Source organism: Struthio camelus, chromosome 3, assembly GCF_040807025.1.
Source record: "Struthio camelus isolate bStrCam1 chromosome 3, bStrCam1.hap1, whole genome shotgun sequence".
NCBI lineage: Eukaryota > Metazoa > Chordata > Aves > Struthioniformes > Struthionidae > Struthio > Struthio camelus.
The window spans coordinates 123,811,674-123,831,501 of NC_090944.1; the positions used below are offsets into that span (position 1 = coordinate 123,811,674).

Genomic DNA, 19,828 nt, shown 5'->3' on the forward strand with positions numbered 1-19,828 from the left:
AACAGAACCCCAGATTTTGGAAAGGATGAGTGTTAAGAAAAGATATGGCAAGAAAAAATGAGTTTTGTACATGCTTCCTCTCTTTACAATATCACCAACTTCAAATACACCACCCAAATGTTACAGTCTGGGAGCTTGTTTTGTAGCTTTACTTTGTTGTAAATTTAGTTCAGCAACTTGGCTTGCTAATGCCAGCTCTGGGCTCCCTAAGATAATTCCTGCTTTGAGAGTTGAAAACCACGTGTCAGGGTGCTGTAGGGTCCCTGGTGGCCAGGAGCCACGGGGGATGCCTGGGCTGGCAGGGCAGGGGCTTCACTAGCCCGAGCGAGGGGGCAAGGCACCCATAGGGCAGCTGGGGGCCTCAAAGCCATGACACCAGGGATATTTTAGCATGAAACATTTGACTTCTATTGTTTTGATCCACAACTATACCAGTGTCATTAAGCATTTAGTTACAGCCTCTTGAGGATAACATCAACTCTACTTACTATGTCGTCCTCTATGGGAGAAGAAAGGGGATGTATCTTTCATGATCCAGGTCAAGTTCCAAGCAGAGAAATCAGGAGGAAGAGGAGGGCTGCTTGTTGGGAGATCCGAAGTGCGCAGACCTTTCAGTAAAAGGAAAAAAGAAACATAAATGTTATGTACGTTACAACTGTTTGCATGCTACATATCAAGCACAAAGTTCTTAAACAGCCTTACAGACCATATGCAATAAGTACTGATATTCAACTACTTCTTGGATGAGAAACAAAATTGAAACAGCGTATAGCAGTAGTACACAGCTCTTTGATGGGCAGTAAAGAATACAATAGTGACTGAAAAACTGCAAGCTCAGTTATATGCAGTTCTGTTTCAATAGAAGCAGAGTCAGTAGAGTTTCAGTATCTGAAATAATATCCTTCCTGATACGTGTGCACACCGGGAGATAGGAGATAAATTGCTTTACATAGCAAAATTATTGTCACAGAGAAAATTCTGTCGGCTTTAATCCCACACTGATTCTAAGTTCTCTGACTTTCAATACTTCCAAAAAAAAAAAAAATTTAAGTTTTGTTACTCTCTGTTAGATCCTGTAAATGGAACGGACAAACACCTACCCAGCTTCTGTTCAACAACCAAACGCACCTCAAACAAGCCTTTGGGGATCAGAATGCAACAGTGACCCGGAACAGGCCAGGAGCTATACAAATGTGCACGTAGCTCTGCAAGATCAGGATGACATTGGAAGTGCAAAGGAAATCAGTATCTGAAGTAACATGCAAGGTCAATGAGCAAAACAGAATTCCATAAACTTTGAAAGCACAGATTTTCCCTGTGAATGTGTAAGCTGGATTTTCTGAAGATGGCAGAATATTGAGTATTCTTATCTCATTTTTGAGGTTCTCAGGGGAAAGGTAGGATTACACTCTATAGAAATACAGGCAGGCAGAAGTTGGGTCTGGGGAATTTGTTTGATGCAACTGAATTAAACTCGAGTTTGCTGGTATGTTCTAACTTCTCAGAGAAGCCATGAAGAAGCAGCCATGTTGTTCAGAAAGAAAAAGAAAAAAATATATATTTTCGCTCTATTAAGTAGTATTTTTGTTCAGTAAGAACACTACTACACTTCCTTGCTTGAATTCTTTTAGTTAGTAACCAGGTGCAAGATCCTGATAAAAGTTTGGTAAAACTTTCTGTAACAATAGGAATTAATTAATTTGAGTGATAATTAATTCAGAGTTTCAAAGAACTATCCTCTTGAATGGATAAATAATAATGGATAATAAAAGATGCATTTGAGAGGACAGCGGTAAGCAAGACTGAAGCTTTGGGGAAAACCCCTGCTTTGATTTTACTAAAGCTCTGCTTAGCTCTGCTTCCTTCTTCCACTGAAGAAAAACATGATAATTTCAGAGGGACTTGTCAGAAGCTAAGTTAGTTGAGTCCTATCTGATCTCAGTATAATGTAATTTTCAGCACACTGCTGTAATTGAGTAACGATAGCAAAAACAAGAGAAAAATCACCATTCTTCTGTAACCGTTCTGTAACTCTCGTACTTTGCTTAGAGCAATCATCTTCAGGATAAGAATGGACCTCACCCTGTTTCATAAGCCGTCCTAGAATGGCAAAGATATAATCTCCCTGATGGCTACTTTAAATCTGGTCTGTATTCTAAGTTATGGTACAATAACTGGCTATCAACTATTATTGTCTGCAATTTAGCAACACAGTGGAACAAGCCAGTGATTTATGTGGGTACGTATCAAACCTAGTGTCCTGCCTTCAGCTGTGAATTATGAAGTAATAGGTTACTATGAAATAACATTTATATTGGATTTTCCTTCCCAACTTCAAGACGTAGTTGACATGTCTTTTTGATATAGCTGATTTTGGCAAATAATGTCAGGTTTCACTACAATAGATACAATTGCTGCTAAAAACAGATTTTTCTTCCTAGAAATGTGCTTCACTTTGACACTAATATAAAATAATAAACAAACCAATAATACTAATAAAAATTGAGCCCCTGAAATTGGTTAACCATTTCAAAAGCAATGGGTATATTATGTGTATTTTGCTTGAGGTGAGATGTCTGACCAGCATCAATACCCCTCTTACAGAATCTCGGTGTCCAATGACTCTGCAAAACAGGGAAAGATTTACTGCCCTGATACCACTGGTCATCTGTCTCCCACAGACAAGAACTTTGGGGCCTCTTTACCCCTAAAAGACCCAAATGAAAGCAGATGTCATGCATATAGTATTGTCAGAGAACTAAGCCTTGGGATCCGAATCCTGCAAAAGCTTAACACAAACCTGAAAACCCTACCTGTTCCCAATCTCTGTTCCCATGGGAAAAATTACCGGAGCGAAGGTCACTCAGATGCATTTCCTTCTCTAACACTGCAGACACAAAACTCAAGATTAAATCACCTCTAATATCCTGACCAACCTTATCTGGGAATCAATAACATAATGATCACCTGCAGTACCCCCAAATTGCCTGGCACTTCTCACATGCAAAAAACACTTTGCATGTTTTTTGCATTATAATCCCGTACACATCTCTCTCCTCAGAAATCACTCCTACCTTCAGCATCAGCTAGGTGGATATGTTCCCTCTGTCACCAATGTATGCAGTAAATTGACATAAAAAATAAAGTTGAACATCTGAGCAGAAAAGACAGGGCACTCCAGGTACCTGAACTCCAGGTACCTGCTCTGTGTTGGCAGCAAGAGGTGGATGAGAGATAACATCAAAAATTGAAAGTTGTTTTTTCTCTCTCTTGCTCTTTTTTTTTTTTTTAAACAATAGCATGGATTCAATTTGATTCATTTTAACCTAATAACCTTTTTTTCTCATATTCTTCAGGATTAATTTTGTAACTTCATCTCAAATGACTTGCTTTGGGCTATTGATCTGAACTTGAAGACAAGAAGATTGTATCAGAAGTTATGAATCCTTCCCAAGTAAGTTATCTTCAGAGAAAGATGCTAGGTGAAAGGTTTTTGTATAGCCAGGAGGCTACTCTTCACAGTAAGGATCGATTGGATTTCAGAGAGCGCCATAGGTTAGGCAGAAGAGAGGCTTTTCCTCTTCTACCTCCAGGGCGTTTTATGTCCAGAAGGGTAATTACAGAAGACCTGCATATCTGCTAAACAAATGCTTCTTCTGTAGCAAAGGCAATGCAAACGTAGACTACAATGCAGCCATTTTACAAAATAAAGGTTTTTCTTCCCCTTTCCAAAACAACTAAGACTGCAGCCAAAAAGCGCTAAGAAATTTTCTTCTCATTTTTTTAAAATATGCAAACCTCTCCTTCTGGTTGTTTGTCCCATGGTGCTCTATTGCTTGTCAACAGTAACCCTCACCTTTTGAAAAAATTAATGGATTAGCAACAGGAAGCTGACAGCTCAATTTTTAGTTGCCAGAAGTTTGGCAATGTACAGCAGAGGTTTCTTCAATATTTCTGCCTAAAGGAACATCCAGGTCCAAAGTCTGACCCAAGGTATTCAATCACATCTAGAAACACACACGTGAAGAGAACATCTGACATTTCTGTTTTTGAACTTGTACAAAGGAATCTCCTTAGGGGTTGTGAAATTCATTCAGCTCACCAAGATTTTTGGTAAGGAAACAAGAGAGAAAATGGTTCATATGTACTGAAGCCAAGCCTCAAGGCGACAAGTTCATTAAATAAAATATTTATACACTATTTTAATGAAAAATGTCTCTTTAATAGAATACTCCTACAAGTTCAAATAAAAAGAAAGGAAAAACAAGAAAGGCTTTCTACCTGGGTCATTTTTAAACAAAAAGGCCTTCTTCCCTTTCTCACCCTTTCTGGAAGAAGCAGGAAATATCCTCAGCAATTACCATATTTATTTTTCTAACGGTCTCTGCCGCGCAAAACTGTAATAGAATTTTTATCAAAACACCCATGCCATTCTTAACCAAAAAGTGCATCTATGTGTCACAGAATATCTTAGCACAAGTTCTTTGCTTTTTACTACCTTTGGATATCACTTCATTGCTCAATGGATTAACTTTCTCACTTTACTGAGCTGTAGTATTCCCACTTTCTCTAAGCTGGTCCTCACAGAAGTTGTGTCCTAGCAGTGAAATAGGACATAAAATTTTTCCAAGAAAAATTAAAAAAAAATATTGAGAACCAATGCAGGCAACCTAGTATCTTTATGCTTGCATAGTTACCTTTATTGTTTTTCATGCATACACAAAGGTGCTTATTAGGTCAGTGCTGATCTGAGGTGATAAACCTGCGTGTAGCTGTCTTCTAGATTTCAGGGTTGCAACAAATATTTTAAGTAATAACTTAGATACAGTGGTACTTTCAGCTACACCTACATGAATCCATGCTGACTACTCCTGATCACCTTCTTGTCCTCCACGTGCTTAGAGATGGCCTCCAGGATGAGCTGTTCCATCACCTTTCCAGGGATGGAGGTGAGGTTGACAGGCCTGTAGTTTCCTGGCTCCTGCTTCTTGCCCTTTTGGAAGACTGCAGTGACATTGGCTTTCTTCCAGGCCTCAGGCACCTCTCCTGTTCTCCAGGACCTTTCAAAGGTGGTGAAGAGTGGCCTAGCAATAACATCTGCCAGCTCCCTCAGCACTCATGGGTGCATCCCATCAGGGCCCATGGACTTGTGGATGTCAGGTTTGCCTAAATGATCTCTAACCTGATCCTCCTCGACCCAGGGAAAGTCTTCCTTTCTCCAGCCTTCCTCTCTTGTCTCCAGGGTCATGGATTCCTGAGGGCTGGCCTTAGCAGGAAAGACTGAAGCAAAGAAGGCATTCAATAAATCTTCCTTCTCTGTATTCTTCATTACCAGGACACCCATCCCATTCATCAATGGGCCCACATTTTCCCTGGTCTTCCTTTTGCTATTGATGTAATTGAAGAACCCCTTCTTGTTGTCCTTAACATCCCTTGCCAGATTCAGTTCCAAATGGGCCTTAGCCTTCCTTGTCGCATCCCTGCATACTCTGACAATGTCCCTATGTTCCTCCCAAGTGGCCTGTCCCCTTTTCTACATTCTGTATACTTCCTTCTTCTGCTGGAGTTTTGCCAGGAGTTCCTTGCTCATCCATGCAGGTCTCCTGCCCGCTTTGCTGGACTTCTTACTCAGAGGGATGCACTGCTCTTGAGCCTGGAGGAAGTGATGCTTGAATATTAACCAGCTCTCCTGGACCCCCCCCCCCTTCCTTCTAGGGCCCTAACCCATGGGATTCCTCCAATTAGGTCCCTGAAGAAGCCAAATTTGGCTCTGCAAGAGTATCTCAAAAATATATATAATATAATATAATTTATAATATTATAGTATAATATTATAGTTATTATATTATAATATATAATGTAATGTAATAGCTGTAAGAATACCTCCAAATCATTCCTATTTGTGTGCATGGAAATTAAAAATCAACCTTAGTAGTATTTGTGGCTCCTGTTTCTAAAAGTGATCAGAAAAATAGTTTTTAGAAAATCTTAAAATTGTGTGTTTAGAAACAGCCTCCATTAAGATCTGGATTTTTCTACCTCTGGGAAAGCCTAACATTTCAAAAGAGCTTATTCCAGACCGAAATAAAAGGTAGATATTTTTCACAGAAAGTATATTACAAAATATCTTTTCCCCTATTGAAAAAAAAAAAGTCCCACATCTACTCAGGATCAAGTCACCTTCATTTCATTAAAACAAACAAAAAGTCTTACGGGACAGCTGACCATTCCAAGTACGGAGATCTCTGCAGGCTGCTCCTTCAAGCCAGAAGCAGCCCAGGAAATCCTGGAAAGGGGCAAACCCAACATTACAGGACCCAGCATCTCCATTTTGCAAAAGAGGATCCTAGACATTTATGAAGTTCTGGGCAGCTGTGACTGCTGGAGTTTTCAGGCTTGCTCCTATATAGCTGAGTGTGTATGTACCCAGAGTTCCTTGCTAAAGGATTCCTGAGCTTCTGGCTCCACAAAACTTCTCGGTTTCAGGTTTTTGGGGGTAAAGGGAGGCACCTTGGGGAAAAAAAAGATTGCCTGAGAATTCCCTGTAAGCTCACAAATTCACAGGTGATCCTCATGATTGCACTATCAATGTTTAAGCATCCACTTAGAAGTTTCCATTTTTTTCCCCTGTTCCCATCTACAAAAACACTCAGTCATCGATAAAAGTGCAAAGAACACATTATGACATCAGGGTGACTAGACACCGCCAGAAATAACAAACAAAGCAAATAGTTTGTGACAAATCCATAGACTAAACTATGCTCTTACAAATTATTGTCTAAATGACATTCAGAATAAAATTCAAAATCTAATTACAGTCAAGGCAGAGAACAAGACAAAGGGCAAAATTATTCCACTCAGTTACTTGCTTTGAGAAGTTTGTGAGGCGTTACTTGCACTAATAGGTGGATGTACTCCAGGCTTTATTTTTACAAACTTTTTCTAAAGTACGAAAATGTTCACTGACAGTCTGTAAAGTTTATCTTTTTCAGTTGGAAAATATATTTAATAATGCATTATGTTACAATGATTTTATGTCATATAGAAAGCCTGATGAGTACAAATAAATGATAGTATGTGTGTCTCAGAACCAGTGCTGAATTGCTGTGGAGAAGAAGGAATTTGTATTTAGTGGGTTGTAACTGACTTGTGGATAGTGAATTCAGTTAGTTAGTACTGCATGAGGCATATAAGTGATCAACAATGCTGACTGACAGATGCTTGATGAATAAACTTGGGAATAGCGTACACTTCTTGTACATGAAGCACGTGTCACTAATAAAACTATATTTAACTTAACAACTGTGTTATCCTTCTGGCCCAAACTACTCTTTTTTAAGGCTTATTTAAAACTTTTTGTTAACCCTTTTCTGTTAGAAAAGCATCTCCTGTCCACAAAAAAAATTGACTTTTCATTGAAAACACATGTGCCTCAAAACTGACTCATGCAATCAGAAAACATACAAAGGAGCTCTGTTTCCCTGCTCTTTCTAGAGACTGGGCCGTCTCTCTGACCTACTGTGTCCCATCCCATGGACATTTATGGATGCAAGGAGAGTCTGTGCTAAGTCTGGGAAATATGGGCTGATCAGAAGATCTCCTCTCTAACAGAAGAGGAGGAGCACGAAGCACCCAAATTATGATTCCATTAAGGCACTGTGACAGGGAAATACTAACAAAGTATTGTGTGTGTTGCTGCTCATTACGGACCCCCAAAAAAATCCTGTTAAAAATGCTGGTGAAAACAATATTGTTGGGTTTTTTACTGCTTTTTTGCGAATTCTTTTTAGTATTGGCATGCATACTATAAAATCTAAGAAGTTTTTTAATCTCTACTTGGAGAGCAACTGGCATAATAAGAGCATCAAAAAGCAATTAAAACGACCAAGCTTATATTCTACTCAGTTCAACTAATATAGTTTAAAAATATACTGCCATCTAGAGCATATTATTGCACCTGAACTGCTCTGCAGCTGCTGAGGACCTGCCCACTAAGACACCACAAAACGACAATGAATCACTGCTAAAGAGCTCAGGGTCTCAATTACAGACCAGATACTAGGAATGGCTTAAAGTCAAGTACTGTGTGCGTACAAGAAACCTTTACAAATAAACCTACAGTAGATTGATCTTTGCCTTAATAATCTCTTACAACACAATTAAACATCATCATTTACAGCATGAGGAAAACAGGGAACGGAGCATTAGCAAGTGAGCAGCTCTCAACTAGGGTTAGTCCCTTCAGTAGCTGAGGCTACAGGCAAGAGACAGCACTTCTCCTGCCTATCCAGCCTGCAGCTTTGCTACAGAAAGGGGCAAAGGCCTTTAGCAGCAAAGCTTCATATGCATTCTTAATTGTAGATACTTGTGCATTTTATCAGCTTTTAGATATTATAGCATCACAACTGGAGAAGGTGGAGGGGACTTAATGGGGCTGAAGGATTTCAAAACAGGGCAATACTTGTCCTCTTTATCCCGATAACCTGTGCAGCTGAATGACTGACCTATCTGCCAGTGAAAAATAATCAGTTTATGTCCAGCCATTTCCTGCAACATGGAAAGAACTCAGAGGCACCCGAGCCACCCCACCAGACACTGCAGTCAACAGGAACGTGCAAGATAACGTCTGTAGAATAGGTAGCCTTTCTACTGAAGTGCAGTGCGTTGCTTACTTCAGGGTCCCAATGGCCTGAATTTTTTGTGCACATGGAAAAGGAAAGGAATCTTTCCATGGTTGTCTGTGGTATTTGTTCACTGTAGCTTGGAAAACCTCCAACAGAACAACATCTGAAAGACGGTATTAATTTTTGCTCCATGTCTGTTAAATTCAGAGATTTCATTTAGTCCTTGGGAATCCTTCCACTGACTTCAGTGCCTGTTGGACTAGACCTTAGAAAGGTGATCCTTTATGCACTTCTTCATCCAGAGGACTGCAAAGCAGTTTCCTAACCTACACTAGTATGATTCTCATTTGTCACAACTGGGGTCTGCATCCCATGCATTCTCGGTGTTCACCTATTTCCATGCACCAGATTGCTCCTGTGAGCATACATTTCCTCCTTCAGGACCCACTTAATATAACCTCTACAAAGTATAGTCACCAGGGTTGCAAAGAAAAAACAGCAGTCATTTTGACATATTTTTAATATTTCAGTATGCACATGGACTTCAAACCATACAGTGCTTGTAGCTTTGATTTAGGCATGGCTTCTTCTATATTTAACACACAAACCTAGCTGGAGTCTCTCAACAGATTTTCACCTTTCTCATATCTTTTAATGCAATTAAGGAAAAAGAGAGAAACAAACTCAGAAACCATCTCCTGCTCTACCCCCACTTAAAACCATCTTTTGTACTATACTGAATGTGTACTAAACTGGAACGCATATACAAACTTACGTGTCCAAGCAGTTTTCACTGTGACACCGCTGTGTACATTTAGATTCTCAACAGCCTGCAGTCCCTACAAATTTTAATACAAGTTCACAGTTCTATCAACATCTGTGTCTTTTGATATGGGTCTCTTATTTTCAAGACTTCAGTGCCTACTTATTTTTGTCTCTATATTTCTTAAGTGTCGGTGGGCAAAGTGACATGTAAAAATTCTTTGAACATTTAAATGTTGAGGCAATGATTATTTGAACGTTTAGGTGCAGATCCGAATCTTTGTGGTCTGCAGGAATCTGTTCACATTCAGATTAGAGAGGCCTCTGTGACCTTTTGAAAACCTTTTTTGGATCAGAATGAAAATGGTGGTAAGTCACTTGTCCTCCCACACTTTCATACCACTTCAGTACCTCTGGTTCTGGAGATGCCCATGACAAAGTTTAGAGAACATTGTTTGCTTTCATATACAGCAAAACTAATAAAGAAGTTACTCTCTTAATGAGCCCCTTCCAACTCAGATCTCTCTACATTCAGACATGGCCCGAGCATTTAAAATCCTCTGTTTCACTGTATGGTAGCATTGAGCTTGAATGCGGATGGAGGGGATGGTCCTCTCCAGTTCAGATGTTCAGAAAGGAATTTTGGAGTGAAGTCTCCCACAGAAACTGTGACTCAACTGTGCTGTAGAGGCAGAGGGAACACCTTAAGAAAGGTTCTGGTAGCTCTAGAGGCTTTGCCTAGTTTAAAAATGTGGAATAATTCCAAACCTTGTCATCTAAAGGTGACATTTTAAAAGAAGAAACTTTCAAAATACGCCTGCTGTATCAAAAAAAAAAAAAAGTTTAACACTCTGTAGTATTATATGAAACACTGCATATGTACAACAGATACAAACTGTGAAGCAGAGTGACAGTTATGAATTTCCTGTCACTTGTATGGCTAAAACCATTTATTTGCTGCATTAGGCATTTCTGTTTTAAGAAATTTCTGGCAGAATAGCAACAAACAAGCAAGATGTTTCTGCACCAGAGAAAATACTAGACATTTGTTATTGGTAGGCAAGCTGCATTATCTCTAGAAATAGCAAAAGAGTATGATGACTATTTCAATCTAAAGCCCAGCTGTCTTGGCAGTAACAATAAAAACTAGTTCATATTCCCTTTACTGGGAAAGATGCCAATGTGCTTATATTGTCTATTTTCACTGCAACATTTAATTTTGCTTAAGGTAAAGGACATCATCTCTTGTTACAACTGTGGAGTATTTAGATGTGAAGGCACTTCTCAAGAAAGTTCTGTAAGCGCTACCAAAATGAAAGCCGTAAAACACCTGAGTGAGAAAGGAAAAACTCTTATCTTCACCCAGATAGACACCTCTGAGCTGAATACGAGAGGAAGTTGTCAAAGGGAAAATTACTGGTCATTTTGTTTTTCTGTTACAAAAGAACAATGAAAGGTGGTATCTCTGGAGATTTCCTGATTTTTTTTTTTTTAAGGGTTGTTTTTCTCCACTGTGGCACAATTTTGCTCTGTATAGCTGCTTTCTAAAGATCTTAAATGTTACGTAATCCTCAGCATTTGCCTAAGAAAGGTGAATGATGTTGTAAAGCAGTGACTGCAACGAGCTACAACTCTCCTCTGCTGGATGACACCAAGAGCAGCTGACTTATCTGATTCCGCTCCAGCTCAAGTGACAGGACCTCATGTCCTCCATGTGTGGAGCAGGACAGCTGAGATTATCTTTGCTGATGCAGAGTGCACAGCTGTCCTACTCGGCCTCATATTTGGCTTCTGGTATATGTTGGGCTACCCAAATACTCAAGGAGATACAGACACTGCAGGTCTAAGATGAGGAGAAAGACGCAGATGATAGAGAAAAGAGGAACTTTCCGTTTTCTCTATTGCATATTCCTAAATGCTGCTACAGCCTTCCTCTGCTGGGTCCAAATCGGTGAGGAGGGCTGGGCTGAGGAGTTTGGCCTTAATGAAAACACAAGGAGCTGTAAAGTGGCTAGGAGCAGACACGAACCACAGGACAAAAAAATGAGATGATGGATTTGTTACAGAATTATATACCTTTTACATGTAAGAGAACTAACAAACCACAGGATTAAATGACCTGCCCAAATTCACATAGCAAATAGGTGGCAAAGTTTAGAAAAGAAAACAAACCTTCTCTCCATAGGCTCACCCTTTTGCTACTCCAGCCACGTCTCTGTCAAATGACTTTACTCTGTCTTATGAAAGGGAAATTCTGTACATCTGGCACAGAGCCAGCAGGTGGAAAGGGCTTTAATCTACACCAAAAAGCCCCGACAAAATGGCCTTGCAGGAGTATCTAGAAGGACAATAAGATTTTTTAAACAGAGATTTCTGTTTTTTATTTTTCCCCGAGTTTATGGCTGTCTGAATCCTTTCCTGCAAAAGTGAAATAGCTTCTTTTCCCCACAGACCCTATGCTGTTCAAAAAGAATTTCCCAAAGTGATTACCAAAAGGCCTGTAGGAGAAATGATTACAAATGGCTGAGTTAACTGCTCCGGACGGCCTCATCAGTCATCATAATGTGGTCTCAGCAGAAGACTCATCAGGTCAGGCAACCTGTCATGGCAGGTGACACCTCTTTAAGAATACTTCCTCCCATGGCTCTTCACCAAGCAAGTCCTCCTGGGATAAGGTGCTTGCAAATAATGGTCCTTAAGCAATAATCAAGGAGGAATCATTGCCAGCCACCTTCAGCAAGCGGCCTCAGTGCTGCAGGATTTTTGGTTTTGTTTTTCAGTTTTACCTTTATTCTGACTGGAATGTTTTATCTGCATGCACGTCTTGAAATCAAAGTACTTCCAGGAGCTGCTTTTAAGGTGAATTTAAAACTGAGGAAAAGCAAGACAAATTAGGAGAGAGAAGGCCAGAAAAGGCTGAGACAGCACTGCTAGTCTCATGCTACTTTTTCACTGCCCACCCCAAACGCTGTAAAACAATTTGCAATCTATGCCTCATTTTGCTCATCTAGAAAAGGAAGAGAGTACAAATTTGTATTACGAGTCTGCTGTGCAAAACTGGTAAGTTGAATTTTGCGAGTTGCACAGAGCCTTCTGTGATGAGTACCACAGTAAAGCCCATTATAAATAAAAGCCAACTTAGCACTCCGTAGATAATGTTTCATGAAGTGGAACTTCAGAGAGCTAATTTCATTCCCAGCTCTTCTTATCTGCAATGGGATCTAAGATAAATTGTGTAGTTTCTCTTTTTGCCTTGTCTTTTCTACTGGTGAAATGGAAGCAATCGTGCTCCCTGTGCTTTGGAAACCTTGGATAAAAAGCAGTAAATATTTTTATCCTGAAAAGAAAAAGAAAAAGTTTTCAAAACCTCGTTTCCCTTAAACTCTGTTGTTCTGCTCCTCACGTACAGTTTTTAACATGGCGGGTGGGAGCTTTTTTAAGAACAGTTGGCTTCTTAATGACACACGTTTTGGTCACAGTTAAGAGGCAAACATTTGCAATGAACAGTTCTGTTTGTGAAATTTGGCACTTGTTGGCTGCTTGCAAATTGTTCATGGACAGACCTACACAGTTGATGAACACTTTGAAATTACTCAAATATTTACTGGGAACAGATTTTAGCCTTTGGGGTTGTTTTTGTTTGCTTCTTTCCAATACTATGCACCATTTGGTCTTTCAGATGCCTGTGGAATTGAACGGGTGGGAATTGAATGATCTGAACAGATATCAAAATTTCTGTTTTGCAGGAAACTGTGATTTCTGTTTCTTGTCCATTCCATTCATTGGAATGAACAAGAACAAATCCAGGAAACTTTCCAGAAGTTTCCTGGAAAAAAAAATATTTTCTAGGAAAGCAGCCTAGGACCAAATGTTTTGCTTGGAGGAAATAAAATCAAAGGGTTTCATGTCAATTTTACCACAAAATACGCAATACTATAGTTGCAACTGAAGTAAAAGATCCCAAGGCTTCATTATGGTAAAGTTAAAACATTTCATTCTGATTTCCTCCCAGACAGGAAAAGACCCCAATATGTTGCTTAAATTGATATAATCCCATAGGAAGTCTAATTTTCAAAATGATATTTCCTGATGGAAACTCTGAGATCAGAAAACAAGTTAAGCCATCCTAATTTTTGTGCATCTGACAAGATCGTGCCCTGCCCCACGACTGCCAGGATGCTTCCCTGGCAATCCCCTGGCACGGAGCTGGAAAAGCTGCTCAGCTTGGCCAGTGTGAAAAAGCTCTCTGTGAATCAGCTAGTTCTTTTAGAAAATTTAGTAAAGAGCAAAACAGAGTGAGAACAGCTATAGCAAATGCATAAAAAATCTAAATGAAAGAAATTGGATCGGGAGAAGACTTTTGAAACAACCAGTTTTACAAACCACCTTTCTCCTTCCGAGGCCTCTATAATGTCCCTCTGCTAATGATAGTGTTAGCACTCACAGAAACTATCAGATGTGGATTCAGGGCATTTTAAAGGTTCTTTTCCTACAGTTTAGCAAGTAGAAATAGAGAGGAGCCAGTATTGCTTCACCAGCCAGCCCTCCCAACAGACTGTGGATTACCCAGGACTACAGTTTGACACATCCCAGGAAACTCTATATAATCATATGAAAAAGAAGTATTGGTATTAAGAAACCTGTTACTCAACACTATTGTAGAGGGTTACCTCACAGTAAAGTATTTGCTGCGTGCCATAACGCAGTCTTAGAGCACCTTCCCCCCTCTAATCTGCGTGTCGTGGAGAGGACTGCGTGGGCTCAGCGCTGAGACACGCACCGAAACTGCCTTGCTTTTTCCAGGACAGACCTCAGCCCAGGTTCAACCCACTCAAGTCACGCGTCATAGATCTTAGAGACGCATTTCTGTACTCCTACTTAAGCAAAAATTGCTTTGTGAATGTAAGTGGCCATTTTTCCATTCCATTTATTAAAAGAAATACAGGCAAGAAGAAAAATAGGGAACGTGTTTTTCCTCTCATGATAACTTTATCTCAGGAAAGACTGTGGGCTCAGCAGGGTGTCTTAAATATAAGTCTGTGAAGAAAACTGGAGCGCATAATTGAGAAAGAGACCAACATCATATTGATGCGTTATGACTTGCAAAGAGAGGGAAAGAGGTGAATAATTTGATATAGCTTTTGAATTACACAGAGGTGATCAGATGACTGGAAAGAACAGAGTCTATTAAGCAGGTTTTGTCTCTAGATCGCTAGCTTCACTACATGGCAACCAAGATAACTCTCTTCAGGGTTTGGGTACATTTGCTTTAGTTTACTTGATTTCTCCCCCTTCCTCCTTTCCTCCAGAGAAGTGCTAGGGACAGACACCCCTCTTTCTCCCCCCACCCCTTTTTATATCCCTGCTCCTGTCCTTTGGTTTAGCGAAGGAGCCGAAGGATTTTGCCTGCTGTGGAAAGGGAGCTCCTTTTCTGGCCCTGAGAGCTGGTAACGGAAGCAGAGGCAGCACTGGCTCCGAGGGCGTTTATCCACCAGGTGCTTTTCACCAGGGTGAAACTTGGTTTAGAGCGTCTGAAGGACACTAAAGCGATGGCTGGGGATAAGAGCGGGCTGATTCTCACGGTGAAGGGTGGAGTATGTTCCTCCATCTGTGGGACGATGAAACCTGCCTCAGTTTAGTGCCTGCAGAGTTTTGGATTAATAGTTGCCATCTCAGATACTTGTGCTCCCTGAAGACCTACAGTCTAGCATTTATCTGGAAAGTAGAGCAAGCTTGTCCAGACTCCCCTTACTGTGTTGCTAAAAATAGCAATTTACCTGTTTTTCTGTTTATTGCTATCTTTAGAGCACACCTGCTTACATGAGGTTGATCAGAAACCAGCTCACTACTCACAGGAATTAACATCATTATTTCCTTGTACAGACTGCCCGAGCTACAGACTCAGTTCCCCTGTGCTGAGCTTTAACCTGCCAGTAGTGCTTTTGCTTTCTGACCATTGCATCCCAGGCTGCATGTGGGAGAGTGGAGAGCTTTCCCTCCCTCCTCTCCGTTTAATATTTGGAAATGTGGACTGCCTCGCTTCTCCAGGCGCCCAGCTCTCTTTTCTCCAGCAACACCTAACCTGGCGTTTCCAGGAGGAGCAGCTAGAGCCTGAAACTTCCTGCAACTGGCTACTAAAAGTGAAACTAAGTCAAATCCCCTCAGTCAAACTCTGCTGAATTTTGAGGTGTGCAAAATCAAAATCCAGACTGGAAGTCTAGCTTGGAGGGATCTGTGTCATCTCACGTCCAATTACTGTGTAGAATGATACCACTTCTATTGTAGTTCAAAAAGGATTTATCACAGACCTATTGCCGTTGACAGGTCAATCACAGTGCTGTAATCAAAATCCAAACTGCTACTTTTAAGTCTATTTTTGTGAAACCATGACATTGGACAATCAGAATTTATTTGGGATGAAATAAGAAAGATTGCGCAGAATGCCACCTAAACCTTTCAAGATAATCTGTTTGGCTTTTTTTTTCTTTTTTTCCTAACTGAGTTCCTCTCTCTTCCAGGCAATACTGCTTTTCAAGTAAGACAGATTCAGGCTGTATCTTACCAGCCACAGAAGCAATGGGAACGCTACAGGCACACAGGTTCTCTTGACTTTCTCCGTTCAGTTTTGCAGGTGTTGGAGGTCAGTATCCCAATGATCGCTTTCTTAATCAAATTGAATGACATCTACAGATTTTTAATACAATTCTACTGCAGAGAAATCAGTTGTATAAAAATATTATAATAGGACTTTATATTGATGCAGCAACGGTACTCGGCTGGAAAATGAAAAATGCAATAATTTCCTAACCTGCAAACATGGCCGGGTCAGAGTTAAGCTGGATTTTTTTTCTTCTCATATAGTGCACACAGTAGCAAAAATCCTGAAAAAAACTGAAATCATGGGGTCAGTAAAACCTGTGCAGTCCCAATGCTTTCAGTGGTCAGAACAGGTTACTGACCAGATCCTGAGTTAACAGTGCCATTACTGACAGCGCTCTGGTGTCTAAGACCCTCTGTCCTGTACAAGGTATTGTTTGTGGTATGGATATAATGTAGTAACATAGAGATTCCAACCTGCTCAAATCTGAATTGGTTCTGCAATGCTAATGGAAGCACAAAGCAATAAAACCCATCATGTTGTCACTAACAGACTTTATATGTGTCTGAATGTACACAGGGAGTAGCTTTATTCATTAAATAAGGACCTTTTTGGAATAGTCAGTCTTTAGAGTAGAATAGCGTTTTAAGACTGCTAGTGAATTACATCCATTTGGGGAGTTCATCAGGATTCTGTGTCATTCACAATGTTAGCATGGTCCAGTTTTGCAGTAAAAGCCAAACATCCCACATCCCCTGCCTGCAAGGTTGATTTGAAGTGGAAGCAAAATTCAGCACAAACCATAGCTACTGTGGTGCTAAAGCTCAGAGATTTTTCTAATATGAAAAGCCTTCATGTGCTGGCTAAACATCAGGGATATGCTTTCGTAAATAAATTAAAAAAAAAAAAAAGACTTTGTGATTCAGGCAATGTCTCTAACAGTATCACACAGCAGCTGAGCTCCAGGCAATAGAGAGCTAGTACGAAACCCAACACCAAGTGGGATCCAACCCCATACTTGCACCCTCTGGCAGAATCAGAAAAACAAAGTTTCCCCTGTCAAAGTATTGATTTTTTGAGACTTGCTCAAATTTTTAAATAACTATTCTTTAAAACTTAACTTTATCCTGAAACAGCAGTGGCAGTGAAGAACGTAGGATTTGTTTGCTTTTTCTTTTTTTTTTTTTTTTTTGTTAACTGAAGAAAGTTGTGATCCTGTAGGTATGCAAGATCTAAAGGAGCTAGAGGGGTAAGTTTACCACTGATGAAAACAAAATTACAGGGGGGATGAACAGAAGCCAGTAGTAGTTCTTGGATTTATTTTTCAATATACACTAAATTTTGTTTAAAATCAAGTTTGGGGATGAGAACAAACCAAGGGCTGCAGTTGATATGCTGGAGAGCAAAGCTGCCATACAGCAGGACCTACACAGGCCAGAGGAGTGGGCCAAAAGAAACCTCATGAAATTCAGCAGGGACAAATGGAAGCCCTGCACCTGGGAAGGGCTAACCCTTGTTAAACCGTATGTAGAGTACTTTGTCCAGTTCGGGGCTCCTCACTACAAGACAGACATCAAGGAACTCGCACAAGTTCAGCAGAGGCTAACAAGATGGTCAGGGGCTGGAGCACTTGCCCTGTGAGGAGGCTGAGGGAGCTGGGCTTGCTCAGCCTGGGGAGAGGACAGCTTCAGGGAGGACCTAAAGAGCATCTACCTCCAGCATCTACAAGGAGGTGACTGAGATGTGGAGCCAGGCTCCGCAAGAGACATGGTCATAAATTGGAGCTGCGGAGGCTCTAAACTGAGAATGAAAAAAGTCCCTGGGAGAATGATTCAGCAGTGGGACAGGAGCGTAGAGAAGCCCCCACTGGATAAAATGCTGAGCAACCAGTCTGAATTCAACTTTAACCCCACTTGGAACAGGAGGTTGGACTAGAGACTTCCTAGGTTTCCTTCCGACCTGAATTATTCTAAGATTCTATGAAAATAATTGTTGTGACTCTTAGCTTATTTTCAAAATCATTTAGAAAACTGATGATTTTTCATTTAAAAAATTATGATTTCTGCTGGTTTAGTAGAAACCCTATGTTGAAAGCACAAAAGAAAAATTCAGCAGGTACAAATCACAGTGGGTCAACACCAAAATATTTAGCCTACAGATATCTTTTGTGGCTTACCTGGCTACTCTGAGGCACTTCATAGCTTCATTTTACAGATGGAGCAGGCAGACGGTTTACGTGTCCATGTTCATACAGATTCCATATCAGAGCGCAAAGCTAGAAGGCATGGTTTGCTTTTATTTTGTACCAGAAACACACCTTCCTTCCATTTGGAGAACATTTTGAATGCTTTGTGGATTACATAGAACCCTAACATTATGTTTTTAAGACAGCTTTTTAGTGCTTCTTTGCAGGATACAATACTGCATAATTCACTACTGAGGATAGCAAAGTCTCAAAGCTCAGTGCTGAACTCAAAAATAAACAGAATTTCCTCCTTTTCTGTATCTGTTTTTCATTCTATTTGTGCTTTAGGAAACTGGCCTAATAATGCCACAGTAATTCTATAAGTACAGCTTAATCTTAAACAATAACAACAAATGAGTTGCATTTGATCTGTTCAAACACGGAGTATGTTTGACAAAAGCGCCAAGGGCTGCTGGTGTTATAGGGATATTGGCAGAAGCTGTTTCCTCAGTGGCAAGATGACCATTTTTAGCATTTTCTGAGGCAGTTGCAGCAGATTTACTTTAGATCAATAAGTTGCTTGATTATTCTACTTCACTCTCGAGTCTCTTTCAAGGCTTCTCTTTACCAACCAGGAAAATAAAAGCAATTTACAAATTTCAAACACTCTCCTGTTTTTTATCTTCATTCAGAAAGATGGGATTTTTCAAAGGTGCCTGTGTCTCATTTGCAGAAAGACTGAGGTGCCAGAGTGTTACTGGGTGTCACTAACTGCCGAGAGATGACATGGGCACCTCAAATTGTCTGAGGGGCTTTGACGACTACTGTACCTACGCATGGACTCCTCCTTATTTTGACCCTGGTCCCAGCCAGCAGCCACCTTGCTTCTAATTAAGAAATAGGAAGGAAATGTGTGATTCCCGTTTTTGCTTGTTTGAATCCCTCTCAATTATAAACTATCCTTGGAACTTTTTTCCCTCTTTCTCCTTTTCCTTCCAATCCATCCCTTGTTCATGGGTCACTTGGAGGACTTCCAAAATTTGCCTAGATACATAGTCTCCTGTCCCACCTTGCTCTCAACAGACCCTACAAAAAGTCAATCTGGAGAACACATACCTTTAGTGGTCATAGCGCGAGCTGCAACTTTGCAGCCACGTTGAGAAGCAACAGCTCGTGCTTACAGCAAACTGTCTGCTCAAGGATCCGTAAATCTGGTTTGCCTGAGCTCCTGCCCTCTGCTCCAGATCTTCTTGCCTCAGCATGGTCCCCTTGCCAATTCTGCTCGGTCCCATGCCTGCCTTTAGACCCAACCTTATCCTACCTGAGATCCTCCACGTGGGTGAAAGAGCTCCTCCTTCACGACCACTGGTGTTAGGAGCTCCTCTCAGTCACATCAACGCTGCGACCCAACCAGCCATAAGAACAGGCAGATTCAGGGAAAGCCTTTCTCTAAGCACAGAGCACAGCTAGGTATCTGGCACTATAACACTGAGGGACTGGCAAACCCTCTGATTTTAGAAATGTTTTAACATGAGTACTACAAGTCCCACCTGGCTGTCTTAAAAATAATTTATTGTAGTATTTTGAAAGTTAAACTCAGGTAAAAACTGCTTCTAGAACAACCTCCTGCAGCATATGATACTTCTTCCTCTTCAGCAA

The 19,828-nt window shown here is 40.5% G+C and overlaps 1 protein-coding gene across 3 annotated transcripts in view; it reads right to left on the reverse strand.

Moving 5' to 3' along the window:
* Positions 1 to 19,828, reverse strand: part of ALK (ALK receptor tyrosine kinase) — a 328,503-nt gene that overhangs the window by 244,536 nt on the left and 64,139 nt on the right. For 2 of the 3 annotated variants that reach the window (XM_068940075.1, XM_009690143.2), the window contains exon 1: positions 489 to 600. In XM_068940075.1, coding sequence (XP_068796176.1) covers positions 489 to 531 — 43 coding nt within the window. In that variant the 5' untranslated portion in view covers positions 532 to 600. Of the gene's footprint in view, positions 1 to 488; positions 609 to 19,828 lie in introns of those variants that run through there. The other variant, XM_068940074.1, reaches the window with a different exon arrangement.